At 38.7% G+C, this 19,163-nt stretch overlaps 1 protein-coding gene across 1 annotated transcript in view; it reads right to left on the bottom strand.

Annotated features, from left to right (window-relative positions):
- Positions 1–364: 364 nt before the first annotated feature.
- Positions 365–19,163, bottom strand: part of LOC150077278 (intersectin-1-like) — a 126,325-nt gene continuing 107,526 nt past the window's right edge. The window contains exon 6 of the mRNA XM_090385839.1: positions 365–497. Within this exon, the coding sequence (XP_090241965.1) occupies positions 365–497 (133 nt within the window). The remainder of the gene's footprint in view (positions 498–19,163) is intronic.

Here is a 19,163-nt window from a genome sequence, read left to right as displayed (position 1 = left end):
GATATCATTGGGTGTGCTAAATGTCAAACATATCAATACAAGAAGTAAAAAGCAAATATGCTGCTCTCATTAATACTGAAACATTGCATATAATTCATCATATTTATCTACTTTTTTTGTCAATAAGAAAAACTTGAATTATTGTGTCTTGTAATAGTAGCAATAATAATAATTATTATTATTATTGAAAATTTAATTTAAATTTATTCATGTTGTTCAAGGTTAGGAAAAATATACATATGTAGAGTGACTACATAATAAAATAGATATTATAAAATGAGAACTTTTTTTGGATCCGGCCCACCAACTACTCTGAATATTTCTATATGGGGCCCTCCGTTCAAAAAGTTTGAGGGTTCCTGACTTAAAGCATATATAACATACAAATATTCTGAACATGCTTATTTAATATGTACTTATTCAAACCTTTCAAACTACTGTAATCTTCATGTTTGTCAGACAATGTCTGGAGCAGATCTTCTAATAGTAATTGATACCTAAAAGAGAATAAACTTTATTTTCTTAAAAATATAAAGGTAAGCTTGAAAATAGATATGTAGTAAAATCTGCTATGAAAGCTTTCTGACTTGAAAACAATTACAAAATGCCATTGTCACATGTCAGAGTAAAATAATCCATAGCGCATTGATTCTAATTTGTTCATTCAATGTTTATATATATGAAATTATGATTTAAATATATAGTATTTATTGCAAAAAATGATTAAATATTATTTACAAGAATAAATATATTAATTACTATTTACAAGAATAATTTTTTTTTTTTTTTTTATAAAAACACCAGACACAAGAGGTATTTGAACCTATAGTACTTAGTACCATTCATGGGTTGGAGGTTGAGAAATAGAAAGAAGATATTTGTTGACATTAGACTTGAACTTCTATAGACTGTAATTTTCAGGAAATATGTACGTAGGAAGGTTGTTCCAGAAAACAGCAGTTGAATGAATAAACGAGGAAGATGAAAAGTTAGTTCTGTGAGTTTAAAGTTGGACAGTAAATGGATGTTGGCTGGTAGCAGCACGTGTTCGGACTGTTTTGAAAGAGAGAGAGAGCAGGAATAACAGAAGCCAAATCAGAAGATCAGTGCCCATGGAAGTATCTGTAGAAAAGGCATGCAGCAGACAGTACATCTATGAGACAGAGAGTGGAGAAACACTGTTAGAGATGAGTCATTAATTAACCTAATAGCCCTTTTCTGAATGGAATCTAGAAATTTGAAGGAGGTTTTGGGGGCACCGTCCCAGATGTGGGAACAATATTCCATGGTAGGGCAGATTTGCGATTTGAGAGAGTGAACAGCTGTTTGGAAGAAAATTAATGCCAAGAGCGAAAGAGAAAACCAAGTTTTTTTAGATGCAGAGGAAGCAATATTTGTAATGTGCTTGTGCCAAGAGAGAGATTAGAAGTCAGGGTAATCCCCAAAAGAAATATATCAACTTGCCTAGAAATCGAAGTGTCACCAACGATAAGCATAGGAGCAGAAGAATCCTTTTTGCGAGAAATAAGACAGGACTGAGTTTTAGAAGGATTGAAATCAACTAAGTTGTCTTTGCCACGCTGGGGAATTACTTGAAGATCAGCATTTAAGGAATTGGTAGCAGATATTCGAGAAGTTAAAGCTGATTGAGCAGAGTGAGATTTCTCAACCTGGAAAGTGTAATGCAATGTGCTATAGTTGGAAAAACTATGGATAGGATTTCTGGTCACTTGAAAAAAGTCATTAATATACAAAAGGAAAAGAGTGGGGGAAAGAACTGAACCTTGGGGACACCACATTAGTGGAGAAGTTAGAAGATAGAGAGCCATCTACCATCACCATCAGGTCAGAGAAAACTGGATAACCAATTAAGAAAAACAGTTGGCAAACTATAAGAAGGAGGCTTGTTTAGAAGACCTTTATACCAAGCATGATCAAAAACCTTTGAGATGTGAAGAGCAACTGCTTGTGTTTCAAACTTTTCTATTGAATTTGTCCATAAAAGAGTAACATAAGCCAGAATATCACCAGTGGATCGACACTGACGGAATCCATACTGGCGATCGTTGATCAGACGGAAGGTTTCTAGATAGTTTAAGAGTTGGCGGTTAATTGATTTCTCCATTACTTTAAAAAGAGCAGTAATAATTGCAATGGGATAATAATTGGATGGGAGGGATTTGTCAGCCTTTTTAGGAACTGGCTGGATATGAGCAAATTTCCAAGTAGAAGGAAAAACACCTTTGGGATAAGAAAGTGAAAAAAAGGTAGCAAAGAACAGGAGTAAGTTAAGGAGCACAGGTTTTGAGAACAAAAGTAGAAATGCCATCAGGACCTGGAGCTTTCTTAGCATCAAGATTCGTCAAAAATCCTTGTGACGTCCTTTTGATGGAAGACCACAGGAGGCATTGAATGGAGCGTTGAGAATGGTGGGAGGTGTTTTACCAAGATCATTAATACACAAGTTGGAAGAAAAATGGGATGCTAGCAGGTCAGCTTTATTCTTGGCTGAAGTAACAATAGAATCATCTGGTTTTGACAGAGGTGGGAGCAGAGATGGGCAAAAGTTGTGGCCAATAGCTTTGGCATGAGACAAAAATTTGCGGCTACCATTAAAGCAAGAAGCAAGTTTTCTACTCTTAGCCTGTTCAAACTCTAGTTTTGACAGATTAATAACTGCTTTACAATTGCCGCGAGACTTGGTGTAGGCAGAAAATGAAACTGAAGAATTAGAAACAAGCCAATTACGATATGCAACTTTTTTCTCTTGAACAGCCCTAGCACATTTATTGGAAAACCACGGTTTAGATAACGGATAAGATTTTAAAGTGGAGTGTGGGATAAAGGATGGAATCCTTTATTTCACATTCCACATTAAAATGGTCCTTGAGGTTTTCACAGACATTCTCTCAGATATGCCAGACAAGCTGTACTTGCTACCTGGGAGTCTAAAATGCTGATGGAACTGATATACTGGTGACACTCAAGTCAAGGGGACCCAATTTCGGCGAAGTCCAGGTGGTCTATGACAGTCAAATCCTCTGCTTGCACCTTCATGAAGGTGAGTAACCACCCAGGTGTGAACGAACGTAAGCAGGGGTCGAGGTGTGGCGCCCACACCACATGGAGGAATGCCGCCCCTCTATGTTACAAGGCAGTACTAGGTGGTAGATGACTCTCATCAACCGGTGCAATACCACGACTTTGCTTATTGGAGGCTTGAAGTAGTGGAACCTATGTTTAGTCTCTAGAGCTAAGTTCCAGTCAACCCTTCCCTATCTCTTCCATCATGCAGTATGATTGATGACTTTTGAAGTTATAATGAACATTGTGGCGAGATGCAATATTCCTTGCTTTTCGAGGTGTTCGCAGGCCGGCCACTAGTTAGTATACCGGACCAAACCTATTGGTAACTCTCTAGGAGGCTTCCGGATCAGCTAGTGTATAATCTTGCTCCCTCTACTCTGCCAGATAGTGACTGGAGGGAGTCCGAGTAGTGTGTATGCGTGGAGCATTGTAGAGTCCACATTATGTCAAGGATCTGGGTATATTCTTACCATGTGTATGCCATATCCAATAATTTCATTACTTCATACAGCATGTCCCATCCACTTTTTCTTACTATTGAATAAACCATGAATTGCCAAACTAATAGAGCAAGCTTATCTGCGAAACGATCTAAACCTCCCAAGCACTTCCTAATTAATTTCACAAATATACATGGTCTCAATTCTAATCTCAACGATGTCCATTTCCACTTCCAGTCTGCGAAACCCCATGTACTTTTTCTGACAATCTCAGTTATCGGTTGATTCAACTACTGCTCATCTCAGATGACCAAATTATTCTCTGTATGATTCCTTTCACCTCAAAGGTGGTACTTGTGCATATGTCCTTTCTGATATTTCCCGTAAGAGACTCAGCAATTTGGAATCTCCTCTCTTTGATCTTCTCTGGCTTAAAATCTCTCTACCTCGTTGTGTCAAATTCATCTGTTGTCTCTACCGCTCTCCCAGCTCCACTAATCACTTGAGCTCTTTGACTTTCTCTCTTTGCAACTTAACTTTCTCCAGTCCAACTTTCCTAATAATGAGGTAATTTTCCTTGGTGATTTTAATGTTCACAACTCCAGCTGGCTTCCGTTTTCTAGTCACACCGACCCAGCTGGCTGAGATGCTGAAACTTTTGCAATTACTAATGACCTTGCACAGATTGTTCATTTACCCACAAGAATACCGGACAATCCTAATCATACAGCCAACACGGTTGATCTTTTTCTCATAAACAACCCTTCTAAGTACACAGTCGAAGTGAGAGATCTTTTAGGCACTTCAGATCACAACTTGGTGATTGTCTCTTCTCCAATGGAGCCTTTATCTCATGGCTATTCCCAACCTCGTGTTGTTTGGCATTACAAGAATGCAAAATGGAATGACCTGCAAGATTTCTTTTCTTCTTTTCCTTGGTCGAATTACTGTTTCAGAACTTCTGATGTCAACGTTTGCTCAGATCGTGCCAGTGAAATTATTCTTGCAGAAATGTAATCCTTTATACCACACTCCACTTTAAAATCTCATCCTTTATCTAAACCTTGGTTTTCCAATAAATGTGCTACGGCTGTTCAAGAGGAGTACGTTGCATATCGTAATTGGCTTGTTTCTAATTCTTCAGTTTCATTTTCTGCCTACACCAAAGCTCGCAACAATTGTAAAGCAGTTATTAATCAGACCAAACTAGAGTTTAAACAGGCTGAGAGTAGAAAACATGCTTCTTGCCAAAGCTATTGCCCGCAACTGTTGCCCATCTCTGCTCCCACCTCTGTCCGAACCAGATGGTTCTGTTGTCACTTCAGCCAAGAATAAAGCTGACCTGCTAGCATCCCATTTTTCTTCCAACTCATGTATTAATGATCTTGGTAAAACACCTCCCACCATTCCCAACACGCTCCATTTAATGATTCCTGTGGTCTTCCGTCAAAAGGATGTCAGAAGGATTTTGACGAATTTTAATGCCAAGAAAGCTCCAGGTCCCGATGGTATTTCTCCACTTGTTCTCAAAACCTGTGCTCCTGAACTTACTCCTATTCTTTGCCGCCTTTTTCACTTTCTTATTCCAAAGGTGTTTTTCCTTTTGCTTGGAAATTTGCTCATATTCAGCCAGTTCCTAAAAAGGATGACAAATCCCTCCCATCCAATTATCGTCCCATTGCAATTACTTCTACTCTTTCTAAAGTAATGGAGAAATCAATTAACCGCCAACTCTTAAACTACCCAGAAACCTTCCGTCTGGTCAACAATCGCCAGTATGGATTCCGTCAGTGTCAATCCACTGGTGATATTCTGGCTTATGTTACCCATTTATGGACTAATTCAATGGAAAGGTTCAGTGAAACACAAGTAGTTGCTCTTGACATCTCAAAGGCTTTTGATCGTGTTTGGCATAAAGGTCTTCTAAACAAGCTTCCATCTTATGGTTTGCCAACTGTTTTTAGTAATTGGTTATCCAGTTTTCTCTCTGATCGCTCATTGAGGGTGATGGTAGATGGCTCTCTGTCTTCTAACTTCTCCACTAATGCCGGTATCCCCCAAGGTTCAGTTCTCTCCCCGCCCCACTTTTTTCCTTTTGTATATTAATGACCTTCTTCCATTGACTGGATATCCTATCCATAGTTTTGCTGATTACAGCACGTTGCATTCTACTTTCCATTTTTAGAAACCTTGCCCTGCTCATTCAGCTTCAACTTCTCAAAAATCTGCTACCAATTCCTTAAATGCCGATCTTCAGGTAATTCTCCAGTGGGGCAAAGACAACTTAGTTGATTTCAACCCTTCTAAAACTCAGTCTTGTCTTATATCTCGCAAAAAGGATTCTTCTGCTTCTATGCTTATCTTTAGTGACCGATTTCTAGGCAAAATGATATATCTCTTTTGGGGATTACCCTGACTTCTAATCGTTCTTGGCACAAGCACATTACAATTATTGATTCCTCTGCATCTAAAAAACTTGGTTTTCTCTTTTTATCTCGGCGTTACTTTTCTTCCAAACAGCTGCTCACTTTGTATAAATCGCAAATCCGCCCCGCCATGGAATATTGTTCCCACATCTGGGGTGGTGCCCCCAAAACCTCTCTCAGGCTCCTTGATTCCATTCAGAAGAGGGCAGTTAGGTTAATTAATGATTCATCTCTAACAGAGTCTCTCCACTTGTCTCACAGACGTACTGTTTCTGCTGCATGCCTCTTCAGAATTGGCTTCTATAATTCCCGCTCTCTCTTTCAAAACAGTCCGAACACGTGCCGCCACCAGCCAACATTCATTTACTGTCCAACTTCAAACTGACAGAACCAACTTTTCATCTTCATTGTTTATTCATTCAACTGCCGTTTTCTGGAACAACCTGCCTTCATATGTATTTCCTGAAAATTACAGTCTACAGAAGTTCAAGTTCAATGTCAACAAATATCTTCTTTTGTCTTCTCAACCTCCAACCCAAGCACGGTACTAAGTACTATAGGTTCTAATACCTCTTGTGTTTGGGGGTTACATTAAAAAAAAAATCCTATAAGAATAATTTCACTGACACGATCTGAGCAAACATTGACATCAGAGGTTTTGAAACAGTAATCCGACCAAGGAAAAGAAATCTCGCAGGTCATCCCATTTTGCATTCCTGTAATGCCAAACAGCATGAGGTTGGGAATAGCCATCAGATAAAGGCTCCATTGGAAAAGAGACAATCGGCGAGTTGTGTCTGAGGTGCCTAAAGGAACACTCACTTCGACCATGCACTTAGGATTGTTTGAGAAAAAGAAGCATGTTGGCTGTATTGTTAGGATTGTCCGTTATTCTGGTAGATAAATGAACAATCTGTCTGATGTCATTAGTAATTGCAAAAGCCTCAGCATCTTGACCAGCTGGGTCTGTGTGACTAGAAAATGGAAGCCAGCTGGAGTAGTGAACATTAAAAACACCAAGGAAAATTTCTTCACTGTTAGGAAACTTGGACTGGTGAAAGTCAAGTTGCAAAGAGAGGAAGTCAAAGAGTTCTAAGTGATTAGTGGAGTTGGGAGAACGGTTGAGACAAAAGATGAATTTGACAGTATGAAGTAGAGAGATATAAAGCCAGAGAAGATTGAAAAGAGGAGATTCCAAATTACCAAGTCTCTGCCAGGAAATATAGGAATGGACATATGCTCAAGTACCACCTTTGAGGCGAAAGGGATCATACAGTGAATAATTTGGGCAACTGAGATGAGCAATGGTTGAATCAACCGATAACTGAGATTCTGTCAGTAAATGAACATGGGGTTTGGCAGACTGTAAGTGGAAATGGACATCATTGAAATCAGAACTGAGACCACATATATTTGTGAAATAAACTAGGAATATTTGGATCTTTTTGCAGATAAGTTTCCTCTATTAGCATGCCCCCCCCCCTTTTTCTTACTAAAAGAAAAGGGGGCATTCTGTATGAATTAATTAAATTTTTGGATATGGCATACACATGGTAAGAATATACCCAGATTCTTGACATAACGTGGCCTCGACAATTCTCCCCCCCCCCTGCATACACACTACTAGGACTCCCTCCAGTCCCTATCTTGTAGAGTAGAGGTAGCAGGATTATACACTAGCTGATCCAGATGCCTCCTAGAGAGTTACCAATAGGTTCGGTTCGGTCCAGTGTAGTAACTAGCAGCCAGCCTGTAAATGCGTAAATACATTATTTATGAGAATACAAATTCCTCAGGCACAGTAGTGTAACCATTGTGCCGTCAGTTTAATAGACAGTTGGTTTGGTTTTGTAGTTTCCATATGAATGGGAAATCATTGGAAATCAAGAACTTTTATAATTATGCAAAAAATTTTCAAATAGGTTCTGTTTTTCTACATTTCTCGGTTGTTTTTGTTTTATTGAGGGTTTCTGGCACAAGGGCCGTATTATGCCTATTCATGATTTACTTATGATTAAAGTTTTGAAATTATGGTTATCAGAGAGGATTATATAAATTTATGCATTTCAAATATTGAAACAGTGCTTCATATTTTGCATTATTGCCAAGAATGTGTAATAAAGTTTAAACTTACTGCAAGTTGGATAGAGAACAAAAACTGGATTTCCAGATACTCGAGTATTGATTGAGGGCATTCTATTAGGATTTGTTTGATTGTTAGTTGGGAATGGCAAGGAACAACGAGGTGGGCTCTCTCCCATAAGCAAGGACAGATGAGTTGTAAAGGAATGACCAATTCGGAGTCTTTCCAAAATGACTTCTTGCCTGCTTCTTCTGAAACTAGAAGTCAACAGCTGAGGTTCTTTTTTAATCTGAAACAGTTGCCACAGTTGAGACTTATTGATTCCTACATGCTGCTTTAACAATGGATTTATAATCAGTGTATGTATGGCACTTTTGGATGACAGAATGATCTACTGTAAGGATGTTCTGCAGCACAATCTGAACATTCATTACCTGTGATGCTGACATGACCAGGGGTTCAGCAGAAGATGACCATCTGGTTGGATGTTTGATATTGATATAATCTAGTTCAGATGTTTCAGAATTAGATGGTGGGGAGAAGTAGTAGACTGAATGGCAGTGACTAAAATTATGGAATCTGTATATATCAGAGCTTGCTTGAAATGCTGGTTGCTTATATTATCTAGGACTAGTTTTATTGTGTACAATTCTGTAGTATAGATACTGCATTCAGTAGGAAGAGATACAACTATTGAGAAGAAATTGCTGCACCACCTATAGCTTCATCTGTTTTGGAGCCAGCAGTATAAATATGTAGCTTCTCTGCAAGAGTTTTCTAAGCTGTGGGCTTCGTGTAGCTGCTGAAAGTTGTTGTTTGGCAGAGAGCCTTTTTCCCATCTCAGAAAGAAATTATCACAAAGAGGTGAGAATAATTTAATCCAGTAAGTTCAGGAGTAGCAACATCTTTGAGGATATGCTGGAAGTTAATGTTCCAACCAAGCATTTCTCTTGCAATCGAAGACCCGCAGAACAGTTTCCATTAGGTTTATCATGGTATAGCATTGTATGTTGAGGTTCAAACAGATATTCCCAGTTGGGATGAGATGGAATACTTTTAATTTTGGCTGCATATTTAAACAATAAGGATTTCCTTCTGAAGGGATCATTTGCCTCAATATACAGGCTATGAACCAGATATGTTCTGGAAGCTCCAATAGCTATCCTAAGGGGACTATGCTGAATAGTATTCAGATGTAATAAAAACTGTTCCTTGTTGAGTCAATGTTCCTTGCTTGTAGGTGATCCATAATCTAAGCGGGACCAAATTAAAGTTTTATAGAGATGTGAGAGGGAGTATCTATTGGCACCCCAGGACTTAGTGGAGACAGCTCTTAAGATAATTCTATTTTGGCTATGGAAAGTTGAAGTTGCCTTTCAATGCTATTCATAGTTTGTGAATGATAAGAGATAATGGGGTTGTCAGAAAACATGTATGATTCAATTGTATTTGGTTTGTCTCATATATTTGTAATTCTTATTTTAAATAATTTGCACTGAGAATGGAACCCTGCGGTACACCCTCCTCTTGTTAAAATTATTTGGATAAACTGTTCATATATCTGACCTGAAACGTTCTGTGGTGTAGGACGTTTTGTTTAAATTTGGATAACCGTCCCCTTAAACCAAAAGAATGAAGGTCCTGCAGGACACCACATCACCTAGTGATAAAGGCTTTCTCAATATCAAGATTAACCATGATCAGACATTGTCTCCTTATGAAAGCATTGGGGACATTTACTTCTCCTTTAACCATCACATCTAATGTAGAGTGATTCTTCCAAAACCCATACTGATTTCTGTTTAGCAGATTGTTAGTTTCCAGAAACCAGGTTAACCACTCGTGGACCATTTTTTTTCTAAGACTTTGCCTAAACAGATAGTCAGTGAAATCAGACTGTAATTTTGCGGGATGGTACAATCCTTCCCTGGCTTCAGAAATTCTAGGACAATTGAGTAATACCAGGAGTGCGGGTAACTATTTTCTAAAAATATTTGATTGTAGAATTTCAACAGGGAGCTTACTGCTTTGTTATTTAGTTTTTTTTTTTTTTTTAACATTATGTAGTAGACTCCATCAGGACTAGCAGCAGCAGTACAGGATATTTTATTGAGACTGTAAAAGTTCTGTTAATGTAAATGGCTGATTGTAGTGGTATGATACCACAGTAGAGAAGTTTATTTTATGTTGTTCTGCAGATGCCCTAATTTGTTTGAAAGGTTCGGCTGTAAATGGATACTGCTGATATACTACTGATACTACTGATATACTGATGATCCTGCTCAGATAGCAAACAAACTGAATGAGTATTTTGCAACTACATTCACAAATGAGGAATTATTAAGGTTTGAAAATAGCAGAAGGTTATCAAATTGTAGCAGGATACTTAATGATTTTGTAATAACTGAAAGCAAAGTGGAGGAGAAATTGTTGAAGTTAAACATAAGAAAAGCATCTGGGCTGGATGGGATCTATCCAGTTATATTAAAGGAGACGGCAAAGCAACTAAGTATACCATTAGCCATAATTATGAGAGCATCCTTGGACTCACAGGAGGTTCCCACGGACTGGAGATGTGCAAATGTATCCTCAATTCACAAAGGGGGATCGAAGGGTGACATGAGTAAATACAGACCAGTTAGTTTAACTTCTCTTCCGGGTAAAATAATGGAGTCGCTGGTTAAAGATGCATTGCAGGATCATCTAGACAAGACTATAGCAATAATTCAGACACAGCATGGGTTTGTTAAGGGAAAGTCTTGTCTGACAAATTTGATAGGATATTATGATGTGGTTACAAAGGAACTGGATGCAAAAAATAATTTTGATATCATATATTTGGATTTCAGGAAAGCTTTTGACACTGTTGCGCATGGAAGACTATTGTACAAATTGGAGCAGAATAGTATTAAGGGTAAGTTGCTACAATGGATAAAAGGATGGTAAAATGCGAGAAGACAGAGAGTGGTAATCAATGGGTGCTGCTCTTCTTGGATTAATGTTATTAGTGGAGTCCCACAGGGTTCGGTGTTAGGTCCACTGTTGTTTTGTATATTTATCAATGATATTGATGAAGGTATATCAGGCTTAATGTCGAAGTTTGCAGATGATACAAAGGTTGGCAGGGTTGTTAATGACAGTAATGGCAGTGTGCTACTGCAACAGGATCTAGATAATTTGGGCAAATGGGCTAAGAAGTGGCAACTGAAGTTTAACCTTGACAAATGCAAAGTACTGCATATGGGTAGAAGTAACCCCAGAGAAACGTACCAACTATGTGGTATTACACTGAAGGTGGTAGAAAATGAAAAAGATCTGGGAGTAATTGTGCAGTCAGATGTGAAGTTTTCTGAGCAATGCAGACAGGCTGCCAGGGCAGGTCATGGGGTTTTGTCAATGATATATAGGAATTTTGCTAGCAGGGAAAAGGAGGTGATTATCCCTCTGTATAAGGCAATGGTCAGGCCACGCTTTGAGTACTGCGTACAGGTCTGGAGGCCTCATTTTAGGAAGGATGTAGATTTATTTGAGCGTATACAGAGAAGGACAACAAGATTGGTGAGGGGAATGAAGGGATCCTCTTACCAAGAGAGGCTTAAGTTCTGCAAATTGCAGTGGCTGGAGACTAGGCACCTGCTCAGTGATCTGATTGAGGCATATAAGGCCTTGAATGGGTTGAGCACGCTGAATTCTGATGGGATCCTTCCACTTGTTCGGATTACAAACCTAAGGGGGCATAAATTCAAATTAAGAAAAGAGAGATGTAGAAGAGATGTGCGGAAATTTGCCTTTAGCCAGCGGGTGGTTAATTGCAGGAACAAACTTCCATCTGTCGTTGTGGAAGTTGATAGGTTGAATAAATTTAAGGAGGAACTGGACAGGGATTTGGAGGGAATAGTGTGATTTTTTTTTTTTTTTTTTGGCTGAAGATGCATAAGCTCATACACTTGCTTTCTTGCATCACATGCCACTACTACTACTAGCAAATGATTCAGCTAATGCATTTGCTATTTCCCTTTCCACTTTAGGATTGAGACTGGGGACTGCACATATTTGCCATTAAGTGTTTAAATTTTATTACAGATGATCCGATTTTCTGGTTCCTTGTTAATGGTGGAGGTAAAACTTAACCACGCATCTTTCTTTGCCTTTCTTCTTATTTGGTGGAAATTGGCTTTGAAAGTTAATTCGATTACTAGTTGTAGGGAATTTGTGAAACAAATTCCTAGCTCTATTTTTTTTTATCTTTTTAGCATGCATGCATTCCTGATTCCATAAGTAACTGCTGTGTTTGCATTTCCCAGGCAAAGATTTGGGTACTACAGAAGTGGCAGTTTGTAATATCTGGTTGGTTATATGATCAGTGATATTATCTATGGGCTGGGACTGGACTATATCATCATCAAACTGAATATGAGAGGCATATTCATGCCAGCATGCTCTATGAAATTTCCAAGTGGGGCACTGCAATGGTGCAAAGGTGTTTACTCATGTTTGGCGCTTGCAAAGGATTGGTAGATCATCACTATTTAGTGGGTTATCAAGAACTGACCACTTCATATTGACATATATGAAACTAAATGATTTTGTAATAACAGAAAAGTGTAGGAGAAATTGTTGAAGTTAAACATAAGAAAGGAACTTGGGATGGATGGGATCTATCCAGTTATATTACAGAAGGAGGCAAAGGAAGTAAGCAAACTCTTCGGAATAATTATGAAAGCATCATTGGACTCGGGGGAGTGTGTGTGTTGTACTACATTGAGTGTGTTGTACTACACTCAGGGTGGTAGAGAATGAAAAAGACCTGGGGGTAGTTGTGCAGTCAGATATGAAGATTTCTGAGAAGTGCAGAGAGGCTGCCAGAGCAGTTCATGGGGTCTTGTCAATGATATACAGGAATTTTGCTAGTAGGGAAAAGGAGGTGATTATCCCTTTGTATAAGGCAATGGTCAGGCCATGCCTTGAGTACAGGTCTGGAGTGCTCATTTTAGGAAGAATATAGAGTTTCTGTATAGAAAAGGGCAACAAGATTGGTGAGGAGAACAAAGGGGTCCTATTATCAAGAAAGGTTTAAGTTCCCACAGACTGGAGATGTGCAAATGTATCGCCAATTTCACAAAGGGGGATCAAAGGCTTATACGAGTAATTATAGACCTGTTAGTTTAACTTCTTTTCCGGTAAAATAATGGAGTCACTGGTTAAAGAAGCATTGCAGGATCATCTAGACAAGACTGCAGTAATAATCCAGACACAGCATGAGTTGGTTAAGGAAAAGTCTTGTCTGACCAATTTGAGTGGATACTACAATGTGGTCACAAAGTAACTGGATGCAAAAAATAATTTTGATACTTGGATTTCAAGGAAAGCTTTTGATACTGTTGCACATGGAAGACTACTGTACAGATTGCAGCAGTATGGCACTAAGGGAAGGTTGCTACTATGGATAAAAGGATGGTTGAGTGGGAGAAGACAGAGTGGTAATCAATGGACACTGCTCTTCGTAGACTAATGTTATTAATGGACCCAATACCGAACCCCAGGGTATTGGGCCCATTGTTGTTTTGTGTATTTATCACTGATATTCATGAAGGTATATCAGGCTTAATATCAAAGTTTGCAGATGATATAAAGTTCGGCAGGGTTGTTATTGACAGTAAATGACAGTATGCTACTGCGACAGGATCTAGAAAAGTTGGGCATATGTGCTCAGAGAAATGGCAACTGAAGTTTAACATTGATAAATGCAAAGTACTGTATATGGGTAGAAGTAACCCCAGAGAAATATACCAACTGTGTTGTACTACACTCAGGGTGGTAGAGAATGAAAAAGACCTGGGGGTAGTTGTGCAGTCAGATATGAAGATTTCTGAGAAGTGCAGAGAGGCTGCCAGAGCAGTTCATGGGGTCTTGTCAATGATATACAGGAATTTTGCTAGTAGGGAAAAAGAGGTGATTATCCCTTTGTATAAGGCAATGGTCAGGCCAGGCCTTGAGTACAGGTCTGGAGTGCTCATTTTAGGAAGAATATAGAGTTGCTGTATAGAAAAGGGCAACAAGATTAGTGAGGAGAACAAAGGGGTCCTATTATCAAGAAAGGTTTAAGTTCTGCAAATTGCAGTGTCTGAAGGCTAGGCACCTGCAAGGTGATCTGATTGAAGTGTATAAAGCCTTGAATGGTTTGAGCAGGCTCAATGCTGATGGGATTCTTCCTCTTGCTCAGATTACAAACTTGGGGGCATAGATTCGATTTGAGGAAACACAGTTGTAGAATAGATGTGCAGAAATTTGCCTTTAGCCAACAGTCAGTTGATTGCTGGAACAAACTTCCATCTGTCTTGTGAAAGTTGATAGTTTAAATAAATTCAAGGAATTGCTGGACAAACGTTTAGAGTGAATGGATGAGCAAAATGGGGATTTTTTTTTGTCTGATGCTGTATAAACTTACTTTCTTGCATTATATGCCTCTACTAATGCTATACAGAGGGAGAACTGATTGAAAGGTCTATTGCAGTCATGGATCCTGTAGAAAAATGGATATAGGTGGGCTTGCCAGCGTTTATCAGGGTAAATTGATGAGCAACAAGCAGCAATTCTATTAGTTTACTTCTTTTGTCAATTGTTGGAGATTGTCACAGCAGATGATGAGGTTTCTGAGTAAGCAGAATGGAGATGGCAGGTGATCTTTTTTTTTTTTTTTTTTGTTAGTTGTTGGCGCATCAGCTTCTGTGGTCATAATGCACCTCCCAAAGTTTTTGCATTTTACTCTGATCCAAGCCGAAGGCCGGATTCGAACCTGCGACCTTTGGGTTGCCAGGCACTTTACCCACCTGGCTAGCCTGGTCAGCTAGGTGATCTATTAGATTTTCTAGGCATCTGAGGAGAAAGAGAAATTAGAAGATATATAGAAGCTATCATAAGAGTGATACCAATTACAATGTGCATTGCACTACTTGAAAAGGAGTCTGAAGAGAAATGTGTTTGGGTGGAATGTAATTTCTGACAATAATTACCATCCTTCCATGAGCTGACATGTCAATACTCCTTTCTCATCTAAAGATAGTATAATTTTTAATAGTAGGACACGCTCATGAATTTAAAAGAGTTTCCTGTATGGATATGCCAGCTAGATCACACTGATTGATGAAATCTTGCAAATCGTATTTTGTATTCCAAAAGCCTCTATACAACTCCATTGAAGGATTCTTTCTATTATGTGGTTTATTGGATTGTTTTTTGTTCTGATAGCTCTTCAGTTGTAGTGTGCTTGATTGATCTATTTTTGTTTTGTCTTTATTAGAAAAGAAGGGGCATGTCACATCCATTTCTTCAGTCATAAGTAGTTCTAAAATTACATCATCTGAACCATGCTGTTCATCGATGTCCATTCCGGTGCAGAGTGACTGTTGTGGTTTGATGGTTTCTGTCACTTCTGGTTTTATTGTTGGAGAAACGACAGTTGGTATGTTAATTGGGGTATTACTGACTCAATCAGTTGTTTGTTGCAAAGAACATCATTTGGAAATAGAGAACAATAAATAGGCCCAATTAGCAATAGATATCTTAGATATCTATTGCTAATTGGAACTGATACATCAATCTGAATCCTAATGACTGGAAATGTTGAGCAGCTGTGGCATATGTACACTTTGTCTCTGTTCTGATTATTTGTCTTCTAGCCTCTGAATATGTCACTTTGTTCTCACTTTATATTTCTGAATTTTTTTCCCTTGCTTCCATAGTTCACATGTTTTTGAGAACACCAGGTGGCTACCCTTACAATTTGGGCAATGAGGAGTAGTAATGGTGAAATCAGATTGGTTGCTCCTTTGACCCCTTTTAGTAGCATCGTGGATGCTACTAAAAGTTTCATACCTATTAAGAAATATTGTTCAAGGTTTAGGCCTAAATGGTTGTCAAATGAACTAATGAGACTCGTAATAGAGAAGAAAAATGCATGGGATGCATATAAATTATCAAGCGACTCAGAAGCCTATGGCAGATATAAGTTAATCTGTAATCAGGTCACAAAGGAGGTTCAGCAGGCGAAGACAGATTATGAGAAATCCTTGGCAAAAGATGCTAAGAAAAACAGCAAGGATTTCTTTACTTATATAAACTCTAAAAGGAAGGGGATGAATCTGATTGGTCCACTTGACATCGATGGTTCGACTGTTGATGATCCTGCTCAGACAGCAAACAAACTGAATGAGTATTTTGCATCTACATTCACACGTGAGGAATTGTTAAGGTTTGAAAATGGCAGAAGGTTATCAAATTGTAGCAGGATACTTAATGATTTTGTAATAACTGAGAGCAAAGTGGAAGAGAAACTGTTGAAGTTAAACGTAAGAAAAGCACCTGGGGTGGATGGAATCTATCCAGTTATATTAAAGGAGGCGGCAAAGCAACTAAACAAACCCTTAGCCATAATTATGAGAGCATCCTTGGACTCAGGGGAGGTTCTCACGGACTGGAGATGTGCAAATGTATCCCCAATTCACAAAGGGGGATCGAAGGGTGACATGAGTAAATACAGACCAGTTAGTTTAACTTCTCTTCCGGGTAAAATAATGGAGTCGCTGGTTAAAGATGCATTGCAGGATCATCTAGACAAGACTATAGCAATAATTCAGACACAGCATGGGTTTGTTAAGGGAAAGTCTTGTCTGACAAATTTGATAGGATATTATGATGTGGTTACAAAGGAACTGGATGCAAAAAATAATTTTGATATCATATATTTGGATTTCAGGAAAGCTTTTGACACTGTTGCGCATGGAAGACTATTGTACAAATTGGAGCAGAATAGTATTAAGGGTAAGTTGCTACAATGGATAAAAGGATGGTAAAATGCGAGAAGACAGAGGGTGGTAATCAATGGGTGCTGCTCTTCTTGGACTAATGTTATTAGTGGAGTCCCACAGGGTTCGGTGTTGGGTCCACTGTTGTTTTGTATATTTATCATTGATATTGATGAAGGTATATCAGGCTTAGTGTCGAAATTTGCAGATGATACAAAGGTTGGCAGGGTTGTTAATGACAGCAATGGCAGTGTGCTACTGCAACAGGATCTAGATAATTTGGGCAGATGGGCTAAGAAGTGGCAACTGAAGTTTGACAAATGCAAAGTACTGCATATGGGTAGAAGTATCCCCAGAGACACGTACCGTGTGGTACTACTACTAAAATGAAAAAGTCCTGGGAGTAATTGTGCAGGCAGATATGAAGTTTTCTGAGCAATGCAGACAGGCTGCCAGGGCAGGTCATGGGGTTTTGTCAATGATATATAGGAATTTTGCTAGCAGGGAAAAGGAGGTGATTATCCCTCTGTATAAAGCAATGGTCAGGCCACGCCTTGAGTACAGGTCTGGAGGCTTCATTTTAGGAAGGATGTAGATTTACTTGAGCGTGTACAGAGAAGGGCAACAAGATTGGTGAGGGGAATGAAGGGATCCTCTTATCAAGAGAGGCTTAAGTTCTGCAAATTGCAGTGGCTGGAGACTAGGCACCTGCGCGGTGATCTGATTGAGGTGTATAAGGCCTTGAATGGGTTCAGCACGCTGAATTCTGATGGGATCTTTCCACTTGTTCAGAATACGAACCTAAGGGGGCATAAATTCAAATTAAGAAAGGACAGATGTAGAATAGATGTGCGGAAATTTGCCTTTAGCCAGCGGGTGGTTAATTGCTGGAACAAACTTCCATCCGTCATTGTGGAAGTTGATAGGTTGAATAAATTTAAGGAGTAACTGGACAGGCATTTGGAGGGAATGGTGTGATTTTTTTTTTTTTTTTTTTTTTGGCTGATGCTGCATAAGCTCATACATTTGCTTTCTTGCATCACATGCCACTACTACTACTACCCACAGAACATACTGCCTCACCTCAAGATGCAGTTTGGGAGTGTCTATTTTTGGCATTTGTAGCACCTGATGGGATTGGGATATATGGTTTGAAACAGCAGTGCATATAGCCTGCTTTGACAGACGTTGGTAAGTTAGGAGAGCTAAAAGTAAGAATTATGCTCCTTGTGCAACAAGATTACCATCTTTTTGAGTCATGATTCTCCTTGCTTTGGTGACTTTTTGTTTGCCCAATCTTTCTGAGTAAGCAGAAAGACTGGGCAAACAAAAGAGCCATAAATCATAAAACAGTTAAGTCTCATTCTGTTATTACTCCATCAGAGGAGTTTAGGGTGGCATGGGAAATGACTTCTATTGGGTGTCTTCCAAAAGTTGTGAGCTTTAATAGAATGTCGAGGTTTGGTAGTCTCTACCAGAAGATCACCAATTGGAGTCACCTTACTGATTTAGGTGAACCTGCAGCAGTCTCAATGCATTTCTGCACAAGGAAGTGCAATAATTTACTCAGAGGTTGATCTGATAGAGAATGCAAAATGAGGAAAGCTAGTGTCTTCTCTTGAGTGGTTTTTTTCAACCTCTTCAGTTGAGAAAAGTCATTTTCAGTGTCATAGTGTCATTTGATTCCAGTTAGAACTTGATGGCTCTAAAGGGGGAAACATGTTGTTATTAATTTTTGCTCCTGGGAGAGTGGATTTCTTCTCCCAGGTTACTGGCCCCACCATGGGGAGGTAGGAGTAGTGCCACTAGAGTGACCAAACGGTATAAAAGTTGGCTTTAGTTTTAAGGAAAAAAAGAAAGGCAGTTTTCCTTTCTGAAGCTTGTTTACAATTCATAAGACTAAGTTTATTATTTATTTAAAAAAAAAAAACCTTTCAAGGTTTTTTTTTTAAAAAAAAAAAACCTTACAAAAAACCTTTCAAGCTGAAGAAGAACTGCAGCTTGGAGTAGATGCTCTATGAATCACTCAATAAATTGCTTGATTACAATAACACTTGGCACTCGGGCCCCAAATTTCTCAGAGTCTCTTTACAAATTTGAATATGTTGATTCCAAATATGACCTTAGATTTTGCATAGCATCAATGGTTTACTCAGAAGTGAAAAAAACAAATGAATTGATATGATCAATTACAGTTGAACTTGGTAATAATGAGCATCAAGTGACTGACAAAATTTCCTCGTTATAACTGTTACTCACCGTATAAGTAATGAGCTAAATCTACCTCCTATTTTTTTTTAATTCTCAATAACTTGATAAAAAG

The sequence above is a fragment of the Mastigoproctus giganteus genome, chromosome 12 (genome assembly GCF_048544385.1).
Source record: "Mastigoproctus giganteus isolate SK-2022 chromosome 12, ASM4854438v1, whole genome shotgun sequence".
Lineage (NCBI taxonomy): Eukaryota > Metazoa > Arthropoda > Arachnida > Uropygi > Thelyphonidae > Mastigoproctus > Mastigoproctus giganteus.
This window is presented reverse-complemented; position numbering and strand designations above follow the sequence as displayed.